This window comes from Pleurodeles waltl, chromosome 3_1 (assembly GCF_031143425.1).
Source record: "Pleurodeles waltl isolate 20211129_DDA chromosome 3_1, aPleWal1.hap1.20221129, whole genome shotgun sequence".
NCBI classification, from domain to species: Eukaryota; Metazoa; Chordata; class Amphibia; order Caudata; family Salamandridae; genus Pleurodeles; species Pleurodeles waltl.
In genome coordinates this window covers 977428368-977453751 of record NC_090440.1, presented here as the reverse complement: position 1 = coordinate 977453751, position 25384 = coordinate 977428368, and the positions used below count along the sequence as shown (strand labels likewise).

The 25384-nt window shown below is 43.2% G+C and overlaps 1 protein-coding gene across 1 annotated transcript in view; it reads left to right on the top strand.

Moving 5' to 3' along the window:
* Nucleotides 1-24156, top strand: part of SLC9A1 (solute carrier family 9 member A1) — a 216620-nt gene extending 192464 nt beyond the window's left edge. Inside the window, exon 12 of the mRNA XM_069224079.1 lies at nt 19310-24156. Coding sequence (XP_069080180.1) covers nt 19310-19629 — 320 coding nt within the window. The 3' untranslated portion in view covers nt 19630-24156. The remainder of the gene's footprint in view (nt 1-19309) is intronic.
* The last annotated feature ends 1228 nt before the right edge of the window (nt 24157-25384 follow it).

Sequence of the window (25384 nt, the reverse complement as noted above, 5' to 3'; positions counted from 1 at the left end):
CATGGAGACCGATGGTGGTGAATAGAGCAACCATGCTAGAGAGTTTGGTTCTGGCCCTGTTGAACTTCAGCAAGAAGTTAAGCACCAAACCAGTTGAAGAGATTCTGACGATTTATGCATCTAAATCCATGGCAATTGCCATTTTATGGGGTAGGGATCTGGGGAATGGGGGACCTCCTAATATTCAGAGTATAGAGGACGCCTTCTTAAAAAAAAAAAAAAAAAAAAAATTCTGTTTGCTGTCCTGCGGAGTTTTTTCTAAAAGTGTCATGAGGAGCTAGAATTTCCATTCAGCACTGATAAAATGAAACTTGCTCCACGCTTACTCTGGCACTTCATTTGGAGAACGGAATCGGCCCTGCTGAATCAACAGGTGTTAGAGGACTGCTTAATCCTAGATGCAGCCCTCCGGATTCCCTGGTTCCATATGTGAAATCGTCCCTGGAGGCAGTTGGGTTATCTGAGCTATTCACTTCCCCCGTCGATGCCTCTTATAGTAAGATCAGGTTGAAGCAGACTTTCTTGGAGCATGTGAGGGGAGCAAGGGTGGAGCTAAATAAAAACAAATCAACAGGACACCTATATAACCAGACTCCCTCGCACGAGGGTCTTCAACCCTACTTAACAGGCATCCAACCTTTACAGCACCATTTCGCCTAAATTACTTACCTTCTAATGCTGGATCATCCCCTTAGGTGTCACTCACTGAAGGAACTAGGACCTTGCCCTTGCAATGGTATATTCACTTAAACTGATTTACATTATCTTTTTTTTTTTTTGTCGATTTTATGAGGTTCTGAGGAACATTTTTACTGTGTCCCTTTTGAAGTGTTAGAATTTTCGCCAATACAGGTCGGCCCTCTCTTTTTTTTTTTTTTTTTTTTTTTTTTTTTTAAAGAAACTGGATTCTCCTGTTATCTTTAAATTAGGATGAAATGCCCACTGTCTGTTATTGTTTATTGCCTGGGGTTTTAATGAAAGAGTTTTATATTACTTTATATGCCCAATTATGCAAGTTGTGTTGGGGGAGCCATGCGAGGTACAGTTTAATGTGTGGCACCTACGAAGAATGGTCTCGACATTTTAATTAACAATCTGTTATGATTTAATATAGCCTTAGAACCCGCCGTAGCGGGCTCTACCGGCTATTAAAGGCCCGCTCCCCGCGTTAAATGCCCGAGCCGAAGGCGAGGGCATTAAACAAGGTTGAGGGACTTTAATAGCCTTAGAACCCGCCGTAGCGGGCTCTACCGGCTATTAGAACATTCTGCCACACAGGGCAGAATGTTCTATTAAAAAAAAATAAAAAAATTCACGGAGCCCGAGGGGATTAAAATTCCCTCGGGCTCCGTGAGGCTTTGTTCACAGCTGTTGCTGTGAACAAAGCGAACATTGGAATGTTGGCGCTGCGGGCTTTTACCGGCCTGTAAAAGCCCGCAGCACTCCATTGTTTTCAATGGAGCCCGCAGCACTCCATTGTTCTAATAGACTTTTTGTTACTTTTATACTCCATGCACTTAGTACTTTTATGCTACGGAAAACTAGCGAATACATTTGTGACTGGCTGTATAAGTACATCAGACCATCCAACTTACAGCAGGTGGTGTGATGGATTTTTTTAATGTTCGGTACTGCCAGAGAAAGCCTGACGGTTCTGAACAGGAAAAAGTGTCAATTAGTATTTCGGTTTTCAAAAACAACCCCCCACTTTGAGAGTTTGTTTTTGAAAAACAAAAAACTTTACTGAGCAGCCACATGAAATATGGTGGCCACTCCGCAAACTGTGCCTTCAGGGGCGCCACTGCGGCAGTGGCTACTTTGAAGGCCTAGAGACCTCCACAGGGCCAGTGAAATTCTCTAAATATAGTGGGTAGTACTCCGGGCAGGTGGCTGAGGTAATGACCTTCATCATGCTTACACACAGCGAGCCACTCGCCAAACTCACAATGTTGTTCATGATCATTCACCCCCTCATATTGTAACTAGTTAGTCCTCAGAATCAAATGAAAGGTCTCATTGGTGATGTTACCCGACTTTACTGTTAGAATGTGCGCGATGTAATTCTGAGTGTGTTTTTGCATGGATCTGTTAGGCTGCAAGGATTTTGGCTCTTGGCTCTGCGTTCCACCAAAGCTGGCAGCTTTTCCCCACTTAACGTTCCTAGAGGATGCTCCAGAAATCATTTTAAGAGAACAAAGTGCTGTTCCAAAATATCAGAGCGAAAGAGTTCTGAATAACTCTACAGTGACCACAAACTGCATTTCATTCTATCCAGAACTCCAGATTTACAGTTTCATTAAATGTAGAAATCTTGGCAAGATTGCTCAGTGAGACAAACACTTGATGCTGAGACAGACAGGACAAATGGTAAACTGGAATATCAGGCGCCCAAGTTAACCTTCCATCCTTCGGTGCTTGGAAACATAACTACCATTAATTTGGGTACCAGTGCCACCTTCTACTTACAGTGCTTTGACAAGGAAAATTGTAGGACAAAGTGCTGTAAAAACTGAACAAGTTCTAACTATCAATAGCATTTGCTTCTTTCTAGCACATCGAATTGTTCTTGAAAGAAAAAAAAGTAACCTGCATATTTAAGAGTGGAAAAATGTAATTATCGGAATGTGTATTCCAACCAAACCTTCTGTCCAGGCATGGGAGGTCTTATTGTGATGATACTTGCCACTGCCTCCCAGGAAAGCACACTACATTGGATATAGCAATTACTGATGGATCTCAAAGTTTGCGAAAAATGGCTTTAATGGTGGAGACTTGGGGATAGATGTACTAAGATGGTATTTGAAAAAGTGATTGCAATTTGAACAGGCAGTGTTTAAAAAAAAAAAAGTATCTAAAACCGTTTAAAGAGTAGTCAACAGATGTTTTTGTTTACAAATCATAAAGTGGGAGGGGTCCCTTGCCGTTGACGATGCCCTAAAAACGCCCCTTCGAAACGGCGATTCCTAACTGTTCCCCTTAGTGATATGGGAACATGCCACCGAATGATTTAAGTTGGTTTAGAATATTTGAAAAAATCACAAATCCTGCAATTTACCGAATCACATGATTGGAGCTAATGGATTGGTACAGCTGGTCCTAAATGTACATACTTCAAGCCTTCCAGCTTTCTTCTTCTGCTGCTGCACATGGAGAAAAGCCCCATTCAAGACGATTTTTCAAGCTTTTTTTCTCTAAATTTCTGAAACATTTACCATGTGTACATTGAATGTTGCATGCTGTAGGTTAGTGATATTTTAGGTGAGGAGACATGGGTGGTTGCTATTTTGCACGCTATTAAACCTCTGCTGGTTTTTAAAACCAAGTTCTCCTGCTTGAATGATTTGTCTGATCATGGCCATGCCACTGTTTCTTCTGTTACTACCCCTTTAGCTACCATACAGTTAATATTGCCAATACGAAATGCGTGCACCTCTGTGTTGTGCGCGAGTATATATGTACTCCATGCAAATGTCCAAATTTAACACTTGAAAAACCTTCTTTGATCTTAGCCTTCAACAGAAATGCAGCAGACTCTGCTGACAGGAGCCTATTGACAACAGCAACTTTAAATGAATTGACATCATGTGGTTCAGACCCTTTGCAAATCTTTATAAATCTGCTAACTAATCGTGTTCTGTGAATTAAGAAATTAGAGGGCAAGGAAACTCTACATGGAAAATTCATTAACAACATTCAGCTTGAATTGAAAGAGTCTCTCTCTCTTTCTCTCTCTCTCTTTCTCTCTCGCTCTTTCTCTCTCTCTTACTCTTTCTTTCCTTCTCAATGTTTTAATGGGTTTTCCAGATATATGTATAGTGTTGAAGCTTTCTTATTGAATGTTTCCCATGAATTATGTCCTGTCGTTAACCGTGCCCAATTAGTTTGTCGGATATTTAACTTCCCTAAAGATATAAAAAGTGAGATGGATGGTTAACACAGCTTTTGATCTCTTTTAGTGCTGGTTAAAAAAAAATAGTGCTAGAGCTGCTTTCAGAACATTAATCAGCAAAAGTGACAAGCTCACCCTTGCAGGCTCACACCTGATGCAAGCATCCAAAAATGAATCCTCTCTACTGTGTGAAAATAAACATTGTGAACGCAACCTTAGCAGAAAAAGTTCCTGTCTCACACTGCACTTTTTTCTTTCTTTGTTTCTTGTTAAACCTACTTTATAGCGTCAATGTAATGTCATTTACAGTGACTTACTAATTTCCTTATGTGCTTTGCATTTAGAATCTGACTTATAATATTACACATTTATGCATAAAACACATTTTAAATATTAGCACATTATTGCCTACAAAAAAAATCTGCGACTCCAAATCTTAATAATAAAAACAAATTAATCAATCTTGTCATATAAAAAAAATACATAAGAAGTAATGTGTAATATGGCTCTACATTGCCATCTCAGGATCCAGGTGACATTTGTAAGCCACTCAGGACCTCTCAATGGCATTATAGGCCCATGTTACAAAGTTACCCATTATGTCTTTTCTCTTTGTGTGTGTGTGTGTGTGTGTATTTATGTATGTATGTGTGTGTGTATATATATATATATATATATATATTCTGATGGATACATCTACCTGTGGATTCCTCACCTTATTCTCCTAAAGCGCCAGCATTCAACAAAAATTTCTTTCTAGCTCTCCACGTCAACGACGACATCACAATAGAACGGCTCCACACACAACTCCGTCTCACGTCACCGGAGCCATAAGAAGTCCTCGCCTGCGTGCTGACGTCGGTTCCCTTTTTTTCCGCACCTTCAACACTAACTTTTTTTTTTTTTAACCTCTCCTGTTCGTTACATTGTTTCGAGGTGGTTTTGTTCATTGAAGTCTCGTTGGGTTACAATGTCACCGTCAAGGAAGTCTGGGTTTAAGCTGTGTAAACAGAGTGGAGGTCATATGTCAATCACTGACCCGCACGAAGATTGCCTTTGGTGTCTCATTTCCGACCACGATGTTGCAGGTTGTCCTTTGTGCCAGAGGAGGATGAACCCAAAGGCTTTGAAGAAAAGCGAAGCCAAGCTGTTCCTCTCGAAAGCCAAAAAAGAGAAGCGTGGTTGCAGGAGATCAAGTTAAAGAGAGGAGTCGTTGTTGCATCCCTCATTGAAGTCGCATCAGAAAGGTGGCGTCATAGCTCACGGCGTCGTTCCTCTCATGATGGAAGTCCATCCCTGGCTTCCAAGTCTAAGCGCCGGTCGACTTGGGAGATTAGTCCTACCTTGTCTCCTCCTCAACCGAAGTCGCATGAAGTGTTGCTGGTGCTGTCTTTGGTGGAGATTGCAGTGTTGCCGACTAATCCTGCGTAATTCTCTCCTGTTACTCCAATGGATCAGGAGATTGAAAATCGGGAGTCAAATCAGCCTCAGCAGGAGTATCTGGCTTTTCCCACACCGGGGACAGCCCTGTCTTCATTTTTAAATGCTATGATTAGCATTTTCAGCAGAGCTTTGGCCTTTGCTGGTGTGCCTGGGGGGGGCCCCCATGGGACCTCTGGCGTTTAATCTTGGAGGACTCCTTGCGCCATATAAACAGGCTCCTTTCTTGCTTTTCATGCCATCAACTCCAAAGACGTCGGAGTTGACGGTGCCTATGCAGACATCAGATCTTGTCTGGCGTCGAGTCACTGCTCAAGGTGACATCACAGCACTGGCTCCTGCTTCACCGGTGCCGCGAAAGGCAACGTCAGCACATGCTTTATTAATGCTGAGACTAGAATCTAGCCTGAAGCCTAGAAGTGCAGCCTTGAAGCTCTTAGATGAGCAGTAATACTATGAGGAGCAACAAGAGCTTGAGGAAGGAGAAATTCCTTCAACTTCTCAAGGTTTTGAAGGTATTGATGAGGCTAGTGGTTTGGATACCTCTCCGGAGTGGGAGTTACCTCCTGGTGGTATTCCTCCTTAGGAGGTTACTGGTTACCATGGGGTGATGAGGAAAGCAGCTACATTTTTGGAACTGCGGTTACCCACTTCGGAGTTAAAAACAAACATTCTAACTGAAGTGCTTAACAGCTCTTCTGCTACCTCTGAGCCTTTGCTTCCTTTTAATGATGCTTTGACTGAGCCAGTCCTGGAACTGTGGCGCAAACCAGTCACTACTGAAGCTGATTGCCAGAAGATATAAAGCTGCGCCAGGTGACCTGCAATTTCTAACTCCGCATCCTTCACCGGAGTATGGTAGTCCAGGCTTCTTTCTCTTCAAAGGCAGATCCTGGTGCCTTTTCTACAACTCTTGCAGAGAGGGAATCTAAACGCATGGAACAATCTGTGAAAAAGATCTTCTTGTGTAGTATGGCATTAAAGTCGGTTAATGCTACATGTGTGTTGGGCAGGTATATCCATGCACTAATGGACTCGGCAAGAGAGGTTGGTCCCAATCTGCCACAGGAGATGCAGGAACATTTTCAGGAATTGTTATGGTAGTCAAGCAGCATCTAGATGGGTTATTCAATCTGGCCTTTGATCTCCAGTAGAACAGATGTTTCATATCAATCTATTGGAGTTGCGGGCAATACGTTTCTCTCAAAGCCTTCCTCCCGTCCATTCGCGGTCAGTCGGTTCAATTCTTAACAGACAACACTACTGCGATGTGGTACATCAACAACCAGGAAGGAGTATAGTTTTCCCTTCTCTGCAGAGAGGCTCTGGGCCTGGGACCATCAGATTTGCTTAGTAGCAAACCATTTGGCTGGAGTTCTCAACGCAAGTGCGAACGGTCTCAGCTGGCACTTTTCAGCCGATCACGAGTGGCGTCTCCGTCCGGAGGTAGTTTTTCACGTCTTCCAGTGTTGGGAGCGCCTCAGACTGCCAATCAGAAGAACACACACTGCCTGTCGTTCTGCAACCTCCAGTATCTGATGCAGGGAGCATTGTTTGGGGGGAGGGGGGGCTAGAAGGAGGGTGCATTTCCGCTGAGCTGGGGCAACCGGCTGCTTCACTCATTTCTTTCCATACCTTTGATTCCTCTGGTTCTGAGGAAGATTTGCCTAGACTGGGCACGAATCATATTAATACCGCTGGATTGGCCAAGAAGGGTGTGGTACATGGACCTCCTTCACCTCTCGCTGTGCTCTCCGCTCCATCTCCCTCTCCTTCTTGGGGCAGACCTCTCGCAGGGGCAGGATCTACACCCCCTCCTCCAGAGCCTGCACCTACATGCCTGGAGATTGAACGGGGAAATCGGAGTTTTTTGTTCTCTTCCCCCCTGAAGTGGTGGATGTTAGTTTATCAGACATGCAACACTTCACCAAGACTGTCTATGCTGGCAGATGGGCAAAATTTGCTAATTGGTGTGAGGAGAGACACATTGATCCTTTAGCGGCCCATTTGTCAAATGTTACGATATGCTCTTTTCCTTGGTGCAACAAGGTTGTGCATTTGCGACAGTGAAGGATTACCTATCTGCACTCTCTGCTTTTATTTGTTTACCTGATCAACCCTCTGTAAGTCACCTTAAGGTTTCTTAAGGGTTTATCTGATAGGTTTCCTCCCACTCCATTCATAATGCCTCAGTGGGATTTAAATTTAGTCTTGACATTTTTGATCGGTTCACCGTTTGAACCGTTGCATAATTGCCCATTAAGGCTCCTTACATTTAAAACTTTTTCTAATAGCTATCACGTCGGCTAGGTGTGTTAGTGAGCTTCAAGCTGTTAGTGTTAAGCCCCCTTTTACTAACTTCCTTGCTAAAAAGGTGGTTTTGAGAAGCAGGGTGGCTTTCCTACCTAAGGTAGCAACACCTTTCCATTGGAGCAGTCTATCACCCTTCTGTCCTTTTACCCTCCTCCTCATCCATCGAAGGAGGAGGAAAGGCTGCATCGTCTGGATCTGAAGAGGGCCCTGAGCTTCTATGTGGAAAGGATGAAGGACTTCAGATCAGTTCTTCATTGGCTATGCGGGTAAGATGAAGGGCAAAGCTGTCCACAAGAGAACACTGTCCAGGTGGGCCATTGTTTGCATAAAAATGTTATTCGCTGGCAAAGAAGGATCCTCCTGAGGGCATTAGAACTCATTCGACCAGAGCCAAGTCTGCCACTTCTGCTTTGGCTATAGGTGTGTCTGTTGACATTTGTAAGGCAGCAACTAGGGCTTACCTCCACACTTTCGCAAAATATTACTGTTTAGACTCCGTGCAGGACTGCTTTGGGATTCAAGCCATAAGGTGAGGAATCCACAAGTAGATGTAGCTATCAGAAGAACAGGGTATTTACCTTTGGTAACGCTTTTTCTGGTGGATACAGTATCTACCTGTGGGTTCCTCATGGTCCCACCCGCCTCCCTGTTGCCTGTTTGGTCACACCAAGAATTTTATATTACTTGTGTGTGTGTAAATAAATATATATAGTCAAAATTAATTTTTATATAAGAATGTATAGATACATTTTTATATGTATTGAGTTAGCACTTGTTGTGCTTGTGATGTTGGTATTCACCCGTTCGTCTCGAAGGCACAGTAAAAATGTGGGTGAAAGCGACGTCAGCATGCCGGCGAGGACTTCTTATGGTTCTGATGGCATCATACGGAGTTGTATGCGAAGCTGTGCTATTGTGCCGTCCTCATTGACGTGGAGAGCTAAAAATAAATTTCTGTTGAATGCTGACGCATTTGGAGAATTCATAAGGTGAGGAATCCACAGGTAGATATACTGTATCCACCAGAAAAAGCGTAACCGAAGGTAAGTAACTTGTTCATCACTGAAAAAAAACAAAGGTTACGTGGACCTTAGTTAGGCTCAGATGTCACTTGTAAAAAACCATTGAAATCCAGCAGTCCTAGTTAGTTATTTCTAGTAACTATAAATCATGGCCTAAGATAATTATCACTCGTGCTCCCTTCCCCCCCCCCCCCATTCACTATTAATTACACCAGATATTATAGGACAACTTTTATAACGTGAATAAACATATCAATAAAACATTAGAGGTCAAATTATTGAAGAAATAACTGTGTATGATGGGGACGTGAGCTGTAGTTACTTTAGGCCGCAAGTTAGTTACTTGAAATAACTCGAACTATAACTGCTGGATTTTAGTGGTTTTGTACGAGTGAAATCTGAACCTAGCTATAACGTCCCTGTAACCTTTAGTTTTTTTTTAATTTCTTTTTTTAATGTATTTCCTAACTATGACTTCCCTGTAACCTTTGTCTTTTTGAGTTAATTTGAATGGTTTTTAATGCTATTTCCTAAGTATTACATCCCTGCAAAATATATATATATATATATAAACACTTCGTTTGGCGCTTCTCTCTCTGCACCTAATCGCCGATGGTGCTTGGACTTAGACGCACGCCACCTCGTCTTGTACTTCAAATACACTTCTTTAAATAAACATTAAGGCTCCAGCACTCCACGAAGGTTAGAAAGGTTTATTATAACCGAGCAGGAACGCGTTTCGGCGTGACCGCCTTCTTCAACCTGCGGGCCGCCATTTTGGCCCCCTTTAAATATCCTTAGTAGTAACATTGATTTAAAGCAATACACTCCCTTTGAAAATTAAATAACCACTACATTATACTCCATTTGAGAAAAAATTTGTGAATTATATGCAAAAATATATAAACCTAGTGCCCCAATATGCTAATAAACATGACAAAATGAACAAGTACACACATAAAGATATCAAAGAAACAATAATAAAACTTTACACATCTTAGTAAATATTAATGAATGAAATAAGATATTTGTCTCTAGGAAACTGCTGTGTGTATTCATCTGAAGAAAATATGTATGAGAAATCCACCAGGTCCAATCACATTGATATTAATATTAAGTAGGGCATTGTTTGTAGGGACAATTATTAAAATGAAAAAGATTCCCATATACTCATTCACCATCTCAAAAAATAGTTAACACATTATAACAAACTTATTCATATCATTAATGAAAAGTAATCCATAATTTAACAATGCTAACCTAAATGTATGTATAACTCTTCACTCGAGTTAAGCCCCACTGGTTCTCTTGAATCGAATGCCAATATATATCTGGACTCTAATCTCCTCAGCTGTTTTTCCCTGTCTCCTCCACGGATATCCTTCCTGATTCCATCTATTACACTATATTTAACTTCTTCCATGCGACCTCCATATATATATATATGGAAAATGTCACTTACCCAGTGTACATCTGTTCGTGGCATGAGTCGCTGCAGATTCACATGCTGTGCACAGTCCGCCGTCTGGTGTTGGGCTCGGAGTGTTACAAGTTTTTTCTTCGAAGAAGTCTTTTCGAGTCACGAGACCGAGGGACTCCTCCCATTTCGATTCCATTGCGCATGGGCGTCGACTCCATCTTAGATTGTTTTCCCCGCAGAGGGTGAGGTAGGAGTTGTGTATGTTAGTAATAGTGCCCATGCAATGGAATGAATACGTATGTACATAATAAAGGTTAAAGTAATATATTTACAAATGTTCAAGATCTACTTCTAAACGGCTACAGGCTCCCGGGGAGGCGGGTGGGCGCATGTGAATCTGCAGCGACTCATGCCACGAACAGATGTACACTGGGTAAGTGACTTTTTCCGTTCGATGGCATGTGTAGCTGCAGATACACATGCTGTGCATAGACTAGTAAGCAGTTATCTCTCCAAAAGCGGTGGTTCAGCCTGTGGGAGTTGAAGTAGTTTGAAATAATGTTCTCCGTACAGCCTGACCTACTGTGGCTTGTTGTGCAGTTAACACATCTACACAGTAGTGCTTGGTAAATGTATGGGGCGTAGACCATGTTGCTGCCTTACATATTTCGTTCATTGGAATATTTCCTAGAAGGGCCATGGTAGCCCCTTTCTTTCTGGTTGAGTGTGCCTTTGGTGTAATAGGCAGCTCTCTCTTTGCTTTAAGATAGCAGGTTTGAATGCACTTAACTATCCACCTAGCAATGCCTTGTTTTGAAATTGGATTTCCTGTATGAGGTTTTTGAAAGGCAATAAATAGTTGTTTTGTCTTTCTAATTAGTTTCGTTCTGTCAATGTAGTACATTAGTGCTCTTTTGATGTCTAATGTATGTAGTGCTCTTTCAGCTACAGAATCTGGTTGTGGGAAGAACACTGGTAATTCTACTGTTTGATTTAAGTGGAACGGTGAGATAACCTTTGGTAAAAATTTTGGATTTGTTCTTAGAACTACATTATTTTTATGTATTTGAATAAATGGTTCTTGTATGGTAAATGCTTGAATCTCGCTCACTCTTCTTAGAGATGTGATGGCAATCAAAAATGCAACTTTCCACGTTAAGTATTGCATTTCACAAGAATGCATGGGCTCGAAAGGTGGACCCATGAGTCTTGTTAAGACAATGTTGAGGTTCCATGAAGGAACAGGTGGTGTTCTTGGTGGTATGATTCTCTTTAAGCCTTCCATAAACGCTTTAATGACTGGTATTCTAAATAGTGAAGTTGAATGAGTAATTTGTAGGTAAGCTGATATTGCGGTAAAATGTATCTTTATGGAAGAGAAAGCTAGATTTGATTTTTGCAAATGTAGTAAATATCCTACTATATCTTTTGGAGATGCGTGTAATGGCTGAATTTGATTATTCTGGCAGTAATACACTAATCTTTTCCACTTGTTTGCGTAGCAGTGTCTAGTGGTAGGTTTCCTAGCTTGTTTTATGACCTCCATACATTCTTGTGTGAGGTGCAAGTGTCCGAATTCTAGGATTTCAGGAGCCAAATTGCTAGATTCAAAGATGCTGGATTTGGATGTCTGATCTGTTTGTGTTGTGTTAACAGATCTGGTCTGTTTGGTAGTTTGACATGAGGTACTACTGAAAGGTCTAGTAGTGTTGTGTACCAAGGTTGTCTTGCCCATGTTGGTGCTATTAGTATGAGTTTGAGTTTGTTTTGACTCAACTTGTTTACTAGATATGGAAGGAGTGGGAGAGGGGGAAAAGCGTACGCAAATATCCCTGACCAGTTCATCCATAGCGCATTGCCTGAGACTGATGTTGTGGGTACCTGGATGCGAAGTTTTGGCATTTTGAGTTTTCCTTTGTTGCAAATAGATCTATTTGTGGTGTTCCCCAAATTCGGAAGTAAGTGTTCAGTATTTGGGGGTGAATTTCCCATTCGTGGATCTGTTGGTGATCCCGAGAGAGATTGTCTGCTAACTGATTCTGAATCCCTGGAATAAATTGTGCTATTAGGCGAATGTGGTTGTGAATCGCCCAATGCCATATTTTTTGTGTCAGGAGACACAACTGTGTCGAGTGTGTCCCTCCCTGTTTGTTTAGGTAATACATTGTTGTCATGTTGTCTGTTTTGACAAGAATGTATTTGTGGGTTATTATGGGTTGAAATGCTTTCAGCGCTAGAAATACCGCTAACAGTTCTAAGTGATTTATATGAAACTGTCTTTGCTGCATGTCCCATTGTCCTTGGATGCTGTGCTGATTGAGGTGTGCGCCCCACCCTGTCATGGATGCATCTGTCGTTATCATGTATTGTGGCACTGGGTCTTGAAAAGGCCGCCCTTGGTTTAAATTTATACTGTTCCACCATTGAAGCGAGATGTATGTTTGGCGGTCTATCAACACCAGATCTAGAAGTTGACCCTGTGCTTGTGACCATTGTGAGGCTAGGCACTGTTGTAAGGGCCGCATGTGCAGCCTTGCATTTGGGACAATGGCTATGCATGAAGACATCCTGCCTAGCAGTTTCATTACCATTTTGACCTGTATCTTTTGTTTTGGATACATGGCTTGTATTACATTGTGAAATGTTTGGACTCTTTGTGGAATTGGAGTGGCAATCCCTTTTACTGTGTTGATTGTTGCCCCTAGGTATTGCTGTGTTTGACACGGCCGAAGGTGTGACTTTGGGTAGTTGATTGAGAAACCTAGTTTGTGTAGGGTTTCTATGACATATTTTGTGTTTTGTGAACACTGTATTTGCGTGTTGGTTTTGATTAACCAATCGTATAGGTACGGGAACACATGTATTTGCTGCCTTCTGATATGTGCAGCTACTACTGCCAGACATTTTGTAAAAATTCTTGGCACAGTTGTTATTCCGAATGGCAACACTTTGAATTGGTAATGTATCCCTAGGAATACAAACCTTAGGTACTTTCTGTGTGAAGGATGTATTGGTATATGGAAATATGCATCCTTTAGATCCAGTGTTGTCATGTAGTCTTGTTGTTTGAGCAGTGGGATTACTTCTTGTAATGTAACCATGTGAAAGTGGTCTGATTTGATGTATGTATTTAATGTTCTGAGATCTAGTATAGGTCTTAGACTCTTGTCTTTTTTGGGTATTAGAAAATACAGTGAGTAAACTCCTGTGTTTAATTCTTGTTTTGGTACTAATTCTATTGCTTCTTTTTGGAGCAATGCTTGAACTTCTAATCCTAGAAGATCTATATGTTGTTTTGACATACTGTGTGTTTTCGGTGGGACTGTTGGAGGGAATTTGAGATTCTATGCAATAACCATGCTGGATAATTGCTAGTACCCAAGTATCTGTTGTTATCTCCTCCCAATGTTTGTAAAATTGGCTTAGTCTCCCCCCACCACAGGTGTTATGTGATGGGGATGTGCGACTTGTAAGTCACTGCTTATTTTGAGGAGTTTTGGGGCTTTGGAATTGTCCCCCTCTATATTGCCCCTGAAAACCTCCCCGCTGATATTGGCTTTGGTAAGTGGGCCTTGTTTGTGATGTTGTGGTTTCTGTAGGTTGCCCTCGAAACCCTCCCCAAAAGGTGTTTTGCGAAATGTGCCTCTGCTCTGCGGGGAGTAGAGTGCGCCCATGGCTTTTGCTGTATCAGTGTCTTTTTTGAGTTTATCAATAGCAGTGTCGACTTCCGGCCCAAACAACTGCTGTTCATTAAATGGCATATTTAGCACGGCTTGTTGAATTTCCGGCTTGAACCCTGACGTGCGCAGCCATGCGTGCCTTCTTATTGTTATTGCAGTATTTACTGTCCTTGCAGCCGTATCTGCTGCATCCATTGAAGACCGTATCTGATTATTAGAGATACTTTGTCCTTCTTCCACCACTTGCTGTGCTCTTTTCTGGAACTCCTTGGGTAAGTGTTCTATGAAATGTTGCATCTCATCCCAGTGAGCTCTATCGTATCTTGCCAAAAGTTCTTGTGAATTGGCAATGCCCCATTGGTTTGCTGCTTGTGCTGCAACCCTTTTGCCCGCAGCATCAAATTTGCGAATCTCCTTGTCTGGAGGTGGTGCGTCCCCCGAGGTATGAGAGTTCGCTCTCTTACGAGCTGCCCCGACAACTACTGAGTCTGGTGTTTACTGCGTTGTAATATAAACTGGATCTGTTGGCGGTGGCTTGTACTTTTTCTCCACCCTTGGAGTTATGGCTCGGCCTTTAACAGGATCCTGAAAGATTTGTTTTGAATGTTTTAGCATTCCTGGGAGCATAGGTAGGCTTTGGTATTGGCTATGAGTGGAGGATAGCGTGTTAAACAAAAAGTCATCCTCAATTGGTTCGGAATGTAAGGTGACGTTATGGAAAGCAGCTGCCCTTGCGACCACCTGTGTGTAAGATGTACTGTCCTCAGGTGGGGACGGCCTGGCAGGGTACGAGTCTGGGCTGTTGTCCGATACTGGAGCATCATAAAGGTCCCATGCATCGGGATCATCTTGACTCATTGTAGTATGAGTCGGGGAGTGCATCAGTGGAGGAGTTGCTACTGGTGATGTGTGCACTGACGGTGGTGGAGACGGTGGTGGAGTTGTTTTCCTTGCTACCTTTGCCTGTGGCTGCTTGTCCTTTTCTTGAAAGGCAAGTCTTCTTTTTATTTTAATTCGGGGAAGAGTGGTTATCTTCCCTGTGTCTTCTTGAATGTGGAGCCTTCTTTGAGTATAGTCTGGCTCTACTGCTTCAAGTTCCTCTCCGAATCTATGCTTTTGCATTTGGGAGGACAATCCTTTTTCCTCTGTATAGGAACCTGTTTTCGGTTCCGAGGCTGGATGTTTCGGAACCGAAACTTTTTCGGACGTCTTTTTAGGCTCCGAAGAAACCTTTTTAATTTTTGGCGTGGTGGTGTCTCGGTGCCGAACTTGTTCGGTGCCAAAATTTCTCTGAGCCGATGTCTCGGGTCCGAGATTGCTGTGTGGCAGTATCTCGACCGGAGTCGGATGACTTCGACACAAGCGTGCCCTTTTTCAGTGCCTTGGATCGGTCACCTAATTTTTGGGTTAAGCCATGGCCTGTTGGCGGTGGCGTCCCCTGGGCTTTTGTTGACTTCTCGTGAGTCTTATGTTTCAATGTCTTACTCACGGTTTTCGGCATTTCTTCGGCCTCGAGCTCTTCCGAGTCCGACTCGTGGATAGAGAAAGCTTCCTCTTCCTCCTCGAAACGCTCTTGTCCTGTCGACGCCATCTGCAGTCTTCTGGCTCTTCGGTCTCTTAATGTCTTCCTCGACCGAAACGCTCGACAGGCTTCACAAGTATCTTCCTTGTGCTCTGGAGACAAGCACAAGTTACAGACCAGATGCTGATCCGTATACGGATACTTGTTATGGCATTTTGGACAGAAGCGGAATGGGGTCCGTTCCATCAGCCTTGAAGTCACACGTGGCCGGGCCGACCAGGCCCCGACGGGGGATCGAAAAAAAAACCTGAAGGGCCACCGGAGCTCTTCAAAATTCGGTGTCGATCTGTTGTAACTAACCCGATACCGAACTCAAACAATACCGACGGTTTTTCCGAGATTCTAAGTAACTTTCCGACCCGAAACACGGAGCGAAAAGGAACACGTCCGAACCCGATGTCAGAAAAAAAACAATCTAAGATGGATTCGACGCCCATGCGCAATGGAGTCGAAATGGGAGGAGTCCCTCGGTCTCGTGACTCAAAGACTTCTTCGAAGAAAAACAACTTGTAACACCCCGAGCCCAACACCAGATGGCGGGATGTGCACAGCATGTGTATCTGCAGCTACACATGCCATCGAACACATATATATATATATATATATATATATATATATCAGTTTATTTTATGGTCTCCCCAAAAACCTCTTCTGGAGATGCCACTGGTTCCCTGTTACTATACAGTGGTCTTCCTCCCTGGCAAATTATAAATGAATCCCAAAGTTTGAAAACAAACGTGCTTGATGGTGTCTGTTTACTGCAGTCAGTGTGCCTTGCTAATCTTTACATTTACTCAATTGACATAAGTGGTCTAGCTGCCTTCTGATGTGGATTTCACTTCACCGTTCTTCTGGCACATTACTAGTCACTCTAGTTCCCTTTACATCCAGTGCCTGTAAACGGAGTGCTTTTTTCCAGAGAGTAAATTCTTAGCACCGAACAAATACACAGACTGTGTTAAATTCTCGTTCAGGATACAATAATTTACTATACTTAAACTCATGTTATTCCCCCTGCAGCCTACAAAAGAATTAGTACGTTTTTAATTAGGTTTCAAGGGAATTATTTACAATTCAGAAAAGTACTGGCTAGGGAGCTAATTAGTACTTTTTAGTTGGGTTTAAATTTGTGTAACTTATTGAAATAGGGCATTTCTTCTATTGCGCTATTTTAGCAAGATTTAGCTAACAAACCGACACTGCCACATGCTAAAGGAGTGAGTACACCACAAATGAATAGGCAATCTTTTTACTGACTCCCTTTGTGTCTATGGGCCAGATGTCTGAAGAAGGCCTTTTGCAAATCGGATTTTTTAAGAAATCGCTATTTCTGATTCGCAAAATGCAATGTATCACATCTGCGATTCGGTAATAACGATTTCTTTAAAATCGCAAATGCTATTTCCGAATCGAAAATTGCGATACCGGCCCCATTAGCACCTATGGGCCTGTCTGCCCATATTTGGGAATATTTAGCATTCCCCAAATTGCAAATTCCTAACTGGAATTCGCAATTTTTGGAAATGCAAAGTCCAGGGTGCTGGGGGCCTTAGGCCCCCTCTGCACCCCAAAATATTTTTTTTCAACATGTAAGGTGCACACATGCCAAAAGGGCATGTGTGCTTTACATGTAAATTTTAAAAATGCATTTTTTAAATTTGCACATGGTTACCACCAAGTTCAACTTGGTGGTAAATAGCGATTCCTTAATGCCCAATTCGCATTAAGGAATTGCTTCTTACACGGGCTTTAGAAATCGCAAATAAGGATTCCTTATTTGCCATTTCTAATTTAGAGAGCCGCAATTTGCAAGACTCTAAACAGGGTCGCAATTTTAAGGAATCGCTATTTTAGCGATTCCTTAAAATTGCTTTCAGAATGCCTTTGATACATTCTGAAATGGCTTTTTGCATTCGCAAACGGGCATTCGCACCGTTTGAGAATGCAAAAAGCTTTGATACATATACCTAAATGTTTTAGATATATATTTTCTGTTGCTTTCGTTCTCCCATGTAAAGTACTGCAAAGAATGGTATTTTTCAAGTAACAAATGAACTAACTGGTTGCACAAGGACACTAGTTCTATTTCCTGTTGAGCAAATTGACAAGAAAGAATCCACCAAAGGGTGAGATATTGCGAGGGTAATAGGGTGTTCCAATGTTTAGCGCTAAATTGCACTCATAAAGCCAGTTGTCCACTCTGATGTACAATTATCATAAAGAAAGAGGGGAAGGTATAGGAGGTGTAACGGCGCCTTCATTGCCCCTTTTTCTTCAGGATTCACTGAAGGGTTTGGTGACACTTAACTCTACTTCATCACAAATGCTCAATATTATTGCTTTAGAACTGAGGCAAACGTGCACTTTCAAAGGCACCCCTATTTATTTATCACAAGTGTGTTCATCCAGACATCAATTGCTCTTTTTTTTTTTCTTTCAGTGTGAAAACCATTGAATGGCCCTGGGTTTGTGTGGTTGCGGGGAAGGAATAGTTATTTACATGCAATAACAGAACTTTATTGTTAATATCTTATGAAAATGTATTATCCTTTGGACATCCTTCTCTAGCCAGGAGGACGTTCAAAGAATATTAAGTGTTTGACTAAAAATACACTAGCTGTGGTTTAAGGGCTTCAGCTTTTGTGCTTACTTGTCTCCTGAGTCGTCACTCTTGTCACTCACAAGGACACCATACATGTCCTCACTTTGGCAGCCCTTTTATGGGTAGGATGCCAAGATCGAGTTTTTTAGAGTCACTGAGAAAATCCATGTTCAGGTGAGCAACCAGCCAAGGTTTATTGTCGAGCAAATCACTTGAAGGCAGTGGCGACTCCTCCGCTATGGTGGAGGAGCACCCCCACCCACCGGCAGCCTCAAAAGTTGAAGAATAAAACGATAATGAAGCAGGTTTACTATGGTTTTATTTTTCAAGTTCTAAGGGCCCAGTGGAGTCTTGAGAGCGGGGCCATCACCGTGATTGGGACAGAGAGGGAATGGTGTGCACTGCTATCGGTGTGCATGTGGGTTTGGTTGGCCGCCTCAGGATGGTCAAACCGACATAAGCACTGAGCGCTCTCCAACCCGAGCTGCATTGCTGGGTTGGAGACGGCAGGCACAGGCTCCCAATCTCTCTGGGAGCAGAAAGCCGGAGTGCTCAGGCCAATCCCGATGCTGCTTTCGTGCTGCCAGCAGCACATGGATTGGCAGCAGGGTCGTTTGGGAGCCTGTGCTGCAGTAGAGAGGAGCAGACGAGCGTCGAGGCAGCAGTTAAGTTCTTTCATTTTTGTTTTGTCAGTTTGTTGTGTTTTTGTTGGTGTTCCTGCCGTCCACCCACCCCACCCCACCACTCTGCCATGGTACCAGCTGCTACTGCTTGAAGGCTCCTTTGCCTTGAACAGATGATGCAGGTCTCATTTCACAGCAGTTCTCCAGCACTGATGAACTAGTTCTAGTAAAAGCTTTGTGGTTTGGCCAGTGCTTAATTTGAGCTGGTGATTGCAGTTGGGACCAATCGGCACTTACTTTTCTTCACCAGACTTTGACGCAGGGCAAGAGAGACAAAACACAAAATGGGGAAAGAAAAGGCATGGATCAAAAAACCTGCAACAGTAACATAAAGGGACAGGGAAGTGTCGGAACATAAATGAAAGAGGCATGAGATAAAATTGAGTACACAGCCTTACGATAGTGCTGGCTGCAGTCATCTGAGCAAAACATTCGGCCCCGGAATAAAATCTTTTGCAAATTAAATACTGGGTTTGGCCATTACATTGAAAAAGGGAGCAGTTATGTGACTTCCCTGAACCTGCAGAGAAAGGAAATAAAAAGGCCTGTAAAAAACAGCTTAACCACATTGAGAGCTTTAAAGTGTCCTTGGATCCTAAGGTTTTGAGGTAGGGATGTGGGGGTGTCCCATGGATCCTTGACTGTCTGTAATGTGAATCTCTTGTTCTCTCTCCACAGACCCCATGGCCTATGAGCCCAAAGCTAATGCCCGGAACTTGCCCACCATCACCATCGACCCAGCATCGCCACAGTCACCGGAGTCTGTGGACATGATTAACGAGCAGGAGAAGGGTCTGCCGGCTAAAGAAGAAGATGATGATGAGGAGGAGGGCATTGTGATGACTGCTAAGGAACCTCCATCACCTGGTACGGATGACGTCTTCACCCCTGATGCAGGGGACAGTGCGAATAACCAGCGTCTCATGCGCTGCCTTAGTGACCCTGGGCCACAGCCAGAGGCTGAAGAGCAGCAACCGTTTATCCCAAAAGGGAAGTAGACAGCAGACTGGAACTCCATGACTGCAGAGTAGGAAGACACTATGGTGTAAGTGCTGTGAAAGACCACAGACCACTAACTTTCCAAATAAGTGATAAGTGGTTAAATATAGGACGCCCTACAGGAACCAATGGATAATCAGAAAAGTGGACACTTCACCTTGCAATAATGAAACTAAAAGGGTGAGGATCTGGCACACTAGAGGCTGGAGTATAGTTGCCTGTAAATACTCTGCTCTGTGATGGAAAATTTGCTGATCTGTAACAGTTTTTCAGCATGGATATCTTCTTCAGATTTTTAGCCATAAAAAACGTTCCTCACTGTTGTGGATCGTCCCCAGCGGTGAGGCAGGTTTTTAAAATTTCTAAGTAAGGTACCTGTGCTGGAGAAATAGATGATTGCTGCGGGTTCTTTTGCTGCTTGTAGCTTCTTGGCAGGTCACTTTAGCAACCCTGGATATGCCAACGTCCTTCACCGCCTGGATGAAGCAGCTTTTTCTTATATTTTTTTGGGGGCATTTTAACGATGACTGATGAATAGGAATATTGAGCCACAGTTCAGCAGGTAGGTGAGTGGGGACTTGCTACATGCGACTGGCTCACCCTAATGCGCTGTACTGCTGCACTCCTAACAGCAAGTGAACTGCCCTCGCCTCAGGAGGACATTGCTTATTTCCTCCATGGAACCAAATGCTGCCTGGTCTGGTTCATGATCCACGCACACCCATGTTTCCACCAGACTGGGTTGAGAATATCCAACCTGTGCACAGGCTCTACTTGCTGGACCATTCATGACCTCCGACTGCTCCTTCGTGTGGTCATTAGACCGCTGCTCCACCTGCACCTCTCTTCTAGAGCGCGTACCTTCTGTACCCTGCAGTAATTTCCATAGCTGTGCTTCCGTCCACTTGGCTGCTGCCGGAGCTGTGCACTTCGGTGCCCCCCCCCCCCCCCCCCCCAGGCCTCCTAGAGCTCCTTCCAGTCCTACATACTCCTGTGTACCTTCGAGCCATTCCAAGATTTGTACAACTTGGAACCATTTCCAGAACTGCGCTTCACTGTACCACGGAGCCATTTCGATACATCTGCTTCTGAGCACTCACAGGACCGCTGCTAGGGCTGTATATTTCTCCATCCCTTGAGGCCATTTCCGCTGTCCTCCCACAGTAGTGCTGCCCAAGCTGCATTTCTCTTTGTACACTGGAACATTTTCAAGGGCTGTGGCAACAGCTCAAGTGGGTGGGCAGGAGCAGAAGTGTGTATGCTCCTGTACAACTGCTGAGACAGTGCCAGAGCTGTGTGATATTGTACACTCCTAAGTCACCTATACGGTGAGCGGTCTGCAGGACTGTTACTGCGCAAAGCATGTCCCATTTCTTTGTTTTTGCCTTTTAAATGTTCTTGAAGCAGATTTTCCTTTCATTGCCCCCAATCCGAACCCATTCTCTTAAAGTGCCCTATGTATTCTGAGGAGTAGGAAACCTATTGAAGCAGCAATGCCTACACAATTGTCTCTCACAGCTCTGTTCTTTTTGTTTTCATTCCTTTTATTTTTCTATCTTTTACATTTGTAACCAAAGAATAATGTATGGATTGTAAATATTGTATTACTTATTATTTTTTCACTCTGTTATGATTTTAAGTTGGGCCAGACGGTGTAGCACTTGTGAGTTGTGAAGGGCATCTTCTTTTCAGTGTGACTCCAAAAAGCCTTTTATTTTACACAGATGCAAAAGGGATTTCAAAAGGAAATCCACAAACGTTTACGATTCCCTTAGCTATTTCCTCCTTCTGCCTCCCAGATCATCTTCCCCACAAGGGTTCACTGTTTGTCGCTCATAGCGGTACTCTTTCCTCTTTCCATTACACTAAGTATGGCAGGGGCAGTCCTACTGCTGTTCTAGAATGAGTCCTATGCTAATTGGTCGTGTTGATATCCAAGATTGGATCTGAGAGTGAGTCATTCTAGTTTTGGCTTGCAAGAACCAGTGGTCTTCTTTCATTCCAAGAGATATCTCCATAACATTATATTGGAAAAACTGCCTCTGCCTGGATGCTTGTACAGTTAACCGAAGATCCTGTGATCTCTCAGGATGAACCTACTGTAGTAGGTAACTTTAGGGACAATATACTAAGCGAAGTCTGTGTGAGGTGTCCTTATTCCATGGTTTCTCAGGGAGAATCCCTCACTTGGGTGGTCTCCACCTCATTGTGCCTCCGTATTGGTCCTCCATAAAAGGCTGTTTGGATATAGTCTGCGGTGTCCAAGGTGGAGATGATTGCTTCATTCAGTTACAAGGTGATCCTTTCATTCTAGGGTGCCCCAAGGTGAACCTCGCCCCAGAATCGGTGTTGAGATGGTTAATGCACTCTAAGGTGCCCCAGTGTGTTTTGACAGGTTAACATTGTTAATGAAACCTATTATAAGAAACGTATCTGGGTGTAAGCTACCTTCCATTTTATCTGAGGGTTTTCTTTAGAAATAAGTGGCAGGATTGATTCCTCTCTCTACCGTCCCTCTTAGAACACGTGTCACTGTAGGGTTGAGACTTCACTCCCCGATGCACCACGGTGAACTCCTCACTCCATAGTGCTCCAGGGTGGTCTTCTAGAATAGGTATCTGGAGTGATGTTACGCTCTAGTGTCATCTTAGGCCATTTTGTGGGGGTAGACCCTAAGCTTGATTAGTTTCTAGGATGAACACATTGCTCTGTGGGTCTGTAGGGTAAGTCTCTTAATGTTGTCACTGCACTGTCACAGATTAGACACTTTACTCCATGGTGCCATGGGATGAGACTCGTGGAAAAGGTTTTGAGGTGGACACGGCTGTCAGTGGTGCTCCTGGGTGAGCATCTAGCTGTGTGGTACCCAAGAGTGGGATTGCACAGCTCTCTATTGAATCTCTCCAAGTGCTTGCAGAGTGAGTGTCTTGACAAACACAATTTCAAGCATGTTCTGAGGTGTCTAATGTGATGCCAAATGTACCAGGAACGTCTTACTGGTGCCAGCACACAAACTGCTCTCCTTGTTATCTCAGGGCACCCTTTTGGAATGGGCGATAGCGTGGACTATGCAATTCTTGCTGTCGTAGAGCAGGCTTACCAAAATATGTGGCTGGTTGAACAATGATGTCCACTGTGTTCCAGGGTGATCGCAGACAACATGTCCCAATAAACACTATCTTCCTTTGTGCAACATGGTTGGACTTTGACAAGTGAAGTATTGAACACACCACAGGCTCACTCGTCATCAGCCCTCTTTCTGCAGAGACAGTGTTCCAGACTGTTTGGTCTCTGAAAAGCCCATAGAGTGAAAAACAGTTCAAGCACAGTGTGGGTGTCTGCACCTCCCTCTCACCCAACAAGCCAGTCTACCTCGGCTCAAAAGAAATACCCTGCGATCAGACGCTGCAAGTTGTGCTGCTCATTTCTTTAGGTGATATAAAGCTTTGTTGTGCCAGATTTGGCCTTTATTCCTTTTATCCATTTCTATCAGTTGTGCCTTCCAGCACTACGTGTCTATTTGAGTGAGGGCCTTGTGTGTTCTTGCTGCCCTTTTTTTTTTTTTTTGCCTTAAAGTTGCTCTGAAGCCATTACTCACCTTCCTGGGGCTAGCACTGAAAATCACCCAAGGGAGCTAGATCCAGAAGAGGTGCAACTAGGGATGCTGGGGATAGCAATTACTCTGTAGGGGTGACTCTTGGACCTCGTTTTGCATTTTACTTCAATAACATGTCCAACCCTCACCATGGAACACTGACTCTGTTTCGTTAGTCAGTCAGATCCTTGAAAAAGGTGTAGTAACTGGCACCCATGTTTGAGGCCTCCCTCACTGACTCCACCGATTTATTTGTTTCCTGATCTCAGGTTCTTTACTACTGAAGTGAGGAGTATACACATCCCGAGTTTTGGACCTGCTGTGTCACACCAACACTTCGTGATATTGAGCAAATGACTTTACCTCCATGGGCTTGATATAGGGAAATTGTTTGTTCGTTAGAAATTGCTTTTGCAGACCTTTCCCGCAGTACCTATAGCTTGACTGGTGGCCTGTATGTGAACAGAGGCCGACAATTATGAAGTATCCCGATTTATCCTACAGACCTCATCTATTTAACAAGTGAGGTAGAGTCTCAGACCATCTTCGTTAGTATTTTTCTCAAAGTCTCCACTTTATTGTTTGAAGCTCAGGCCTGCTCATTAGGGAGCCTAAGTGATGATGTGCAGTTTAGAGCGGAATATAGAGGGGCACTTGCTTTTTCAGTGATTGTGCAATATACTGTATAGACCAATGTTAAGTGCCAGGCTCATCTAGCCCCGCCCATACTGTCTATACCAATGTTAAGTGCCAGGCTCATCTGTCCCCTCCCTGTCTGCCTAGCAGCCTCTGAGTGTGTGTCCTTTGGTGCGAGTGTAAAAGCTCTGCTGCTGGCACAGGAACATGGATGCTTTAACAAGTCAATATGCCATGTACAAGAAGACGCATCTACTGTTTTCATAAATATTCCAATAAATCATGTTCATTTTTAGTGTGTTTGTTTCCTTACACCTTGAGAGATGGAGGGGCCATTTGCCAACTTTGATGCTACCAAACATCGTATCCAATAGCAATGAATTTACTCATTGAAGCATATAAGAGGGTGATCTGTGTAATAAAGTGTGGGAATAGCTATTCTTATATAGTTGTCTGGCATTCTATGAAGGTCGAAATATCGACCTACAAAAATATTGCATCAAATGCATTTCTTACCAGTGCATCTTAAAGGTAAGTAAAAACTGTTCTTTCCTCTACATCCATTTATTTAGACTTACCTTTTGATGTAGTGGCTGCACTATTTTTGTCATACTAAATATGCAATATAATGGTAGAACACCTTCTTATACAATTTGTTGTTTGGTCGGCAATAGCGCAGCAAACACATTTAACGCAGGTAGTTGTTGCGTCATCAAAGCGTCGGAGATACATTTGAAGGATTGGGTAGCTAAGCCTGTTTGGGCTGCCAAATCTGAGGAGCAGTTAGTAAGGTGGGCAAGGGCCACGTTCAGCCAATCCTAGTTTTTAACCAACAGCACTTTTCATACTGAGACCTACAGATTCTATCACTGACCTCGCTATTTAGATGACCAATAAAAGGAGGGGGAGTTGCTATTTTGTGACGGACTAACGTAAAAGAAGTAGCAGTAAGCATTTCAGATAGACTGTGCAGGTGGAATGTGTCTTTGAAATTATGTCGATGGAAACATGGTAGAGACCAAGGGCCTGATTTAGAACTTTTCTTACTAGTAACTCCGTCACAACAGTGACGGATATTCCATCTGCCGAAATGTAAATCCCATAAGATATAATAGGATTTATCTGTCTGTCACTGTTGTGACAGAGTAACTCGTCCACCAAGTTCTAAATTAGGCCCTAAGTAGTGGATGGCAGTAGGTGGCATGGGATCTAGAGCTAAACATGCTATGCCCACAAGAGAATCTAGGGACACCAGGAAATTGACCAGAGAAGATATCCTCTCAATAATTATTAAAGCAAATTTCCTTGCAGCACTGTAAATCTCTAGGGATTCAGCTGTTACCTGTCAATTGGCCCTTATAACTGTATGTAATATTAAGAGATCAAAGGATTGCCTTTCACGGAGGAGCCAAAATTGCACTAGAGTCTGCACTGACAGTAGAGTGATCCTACCCAGTTGAAGTATGAAGATGTAAAGGCACTGGTTTAGACTTCCAATTGCTGCTTTATAAGACAAAGGAAGC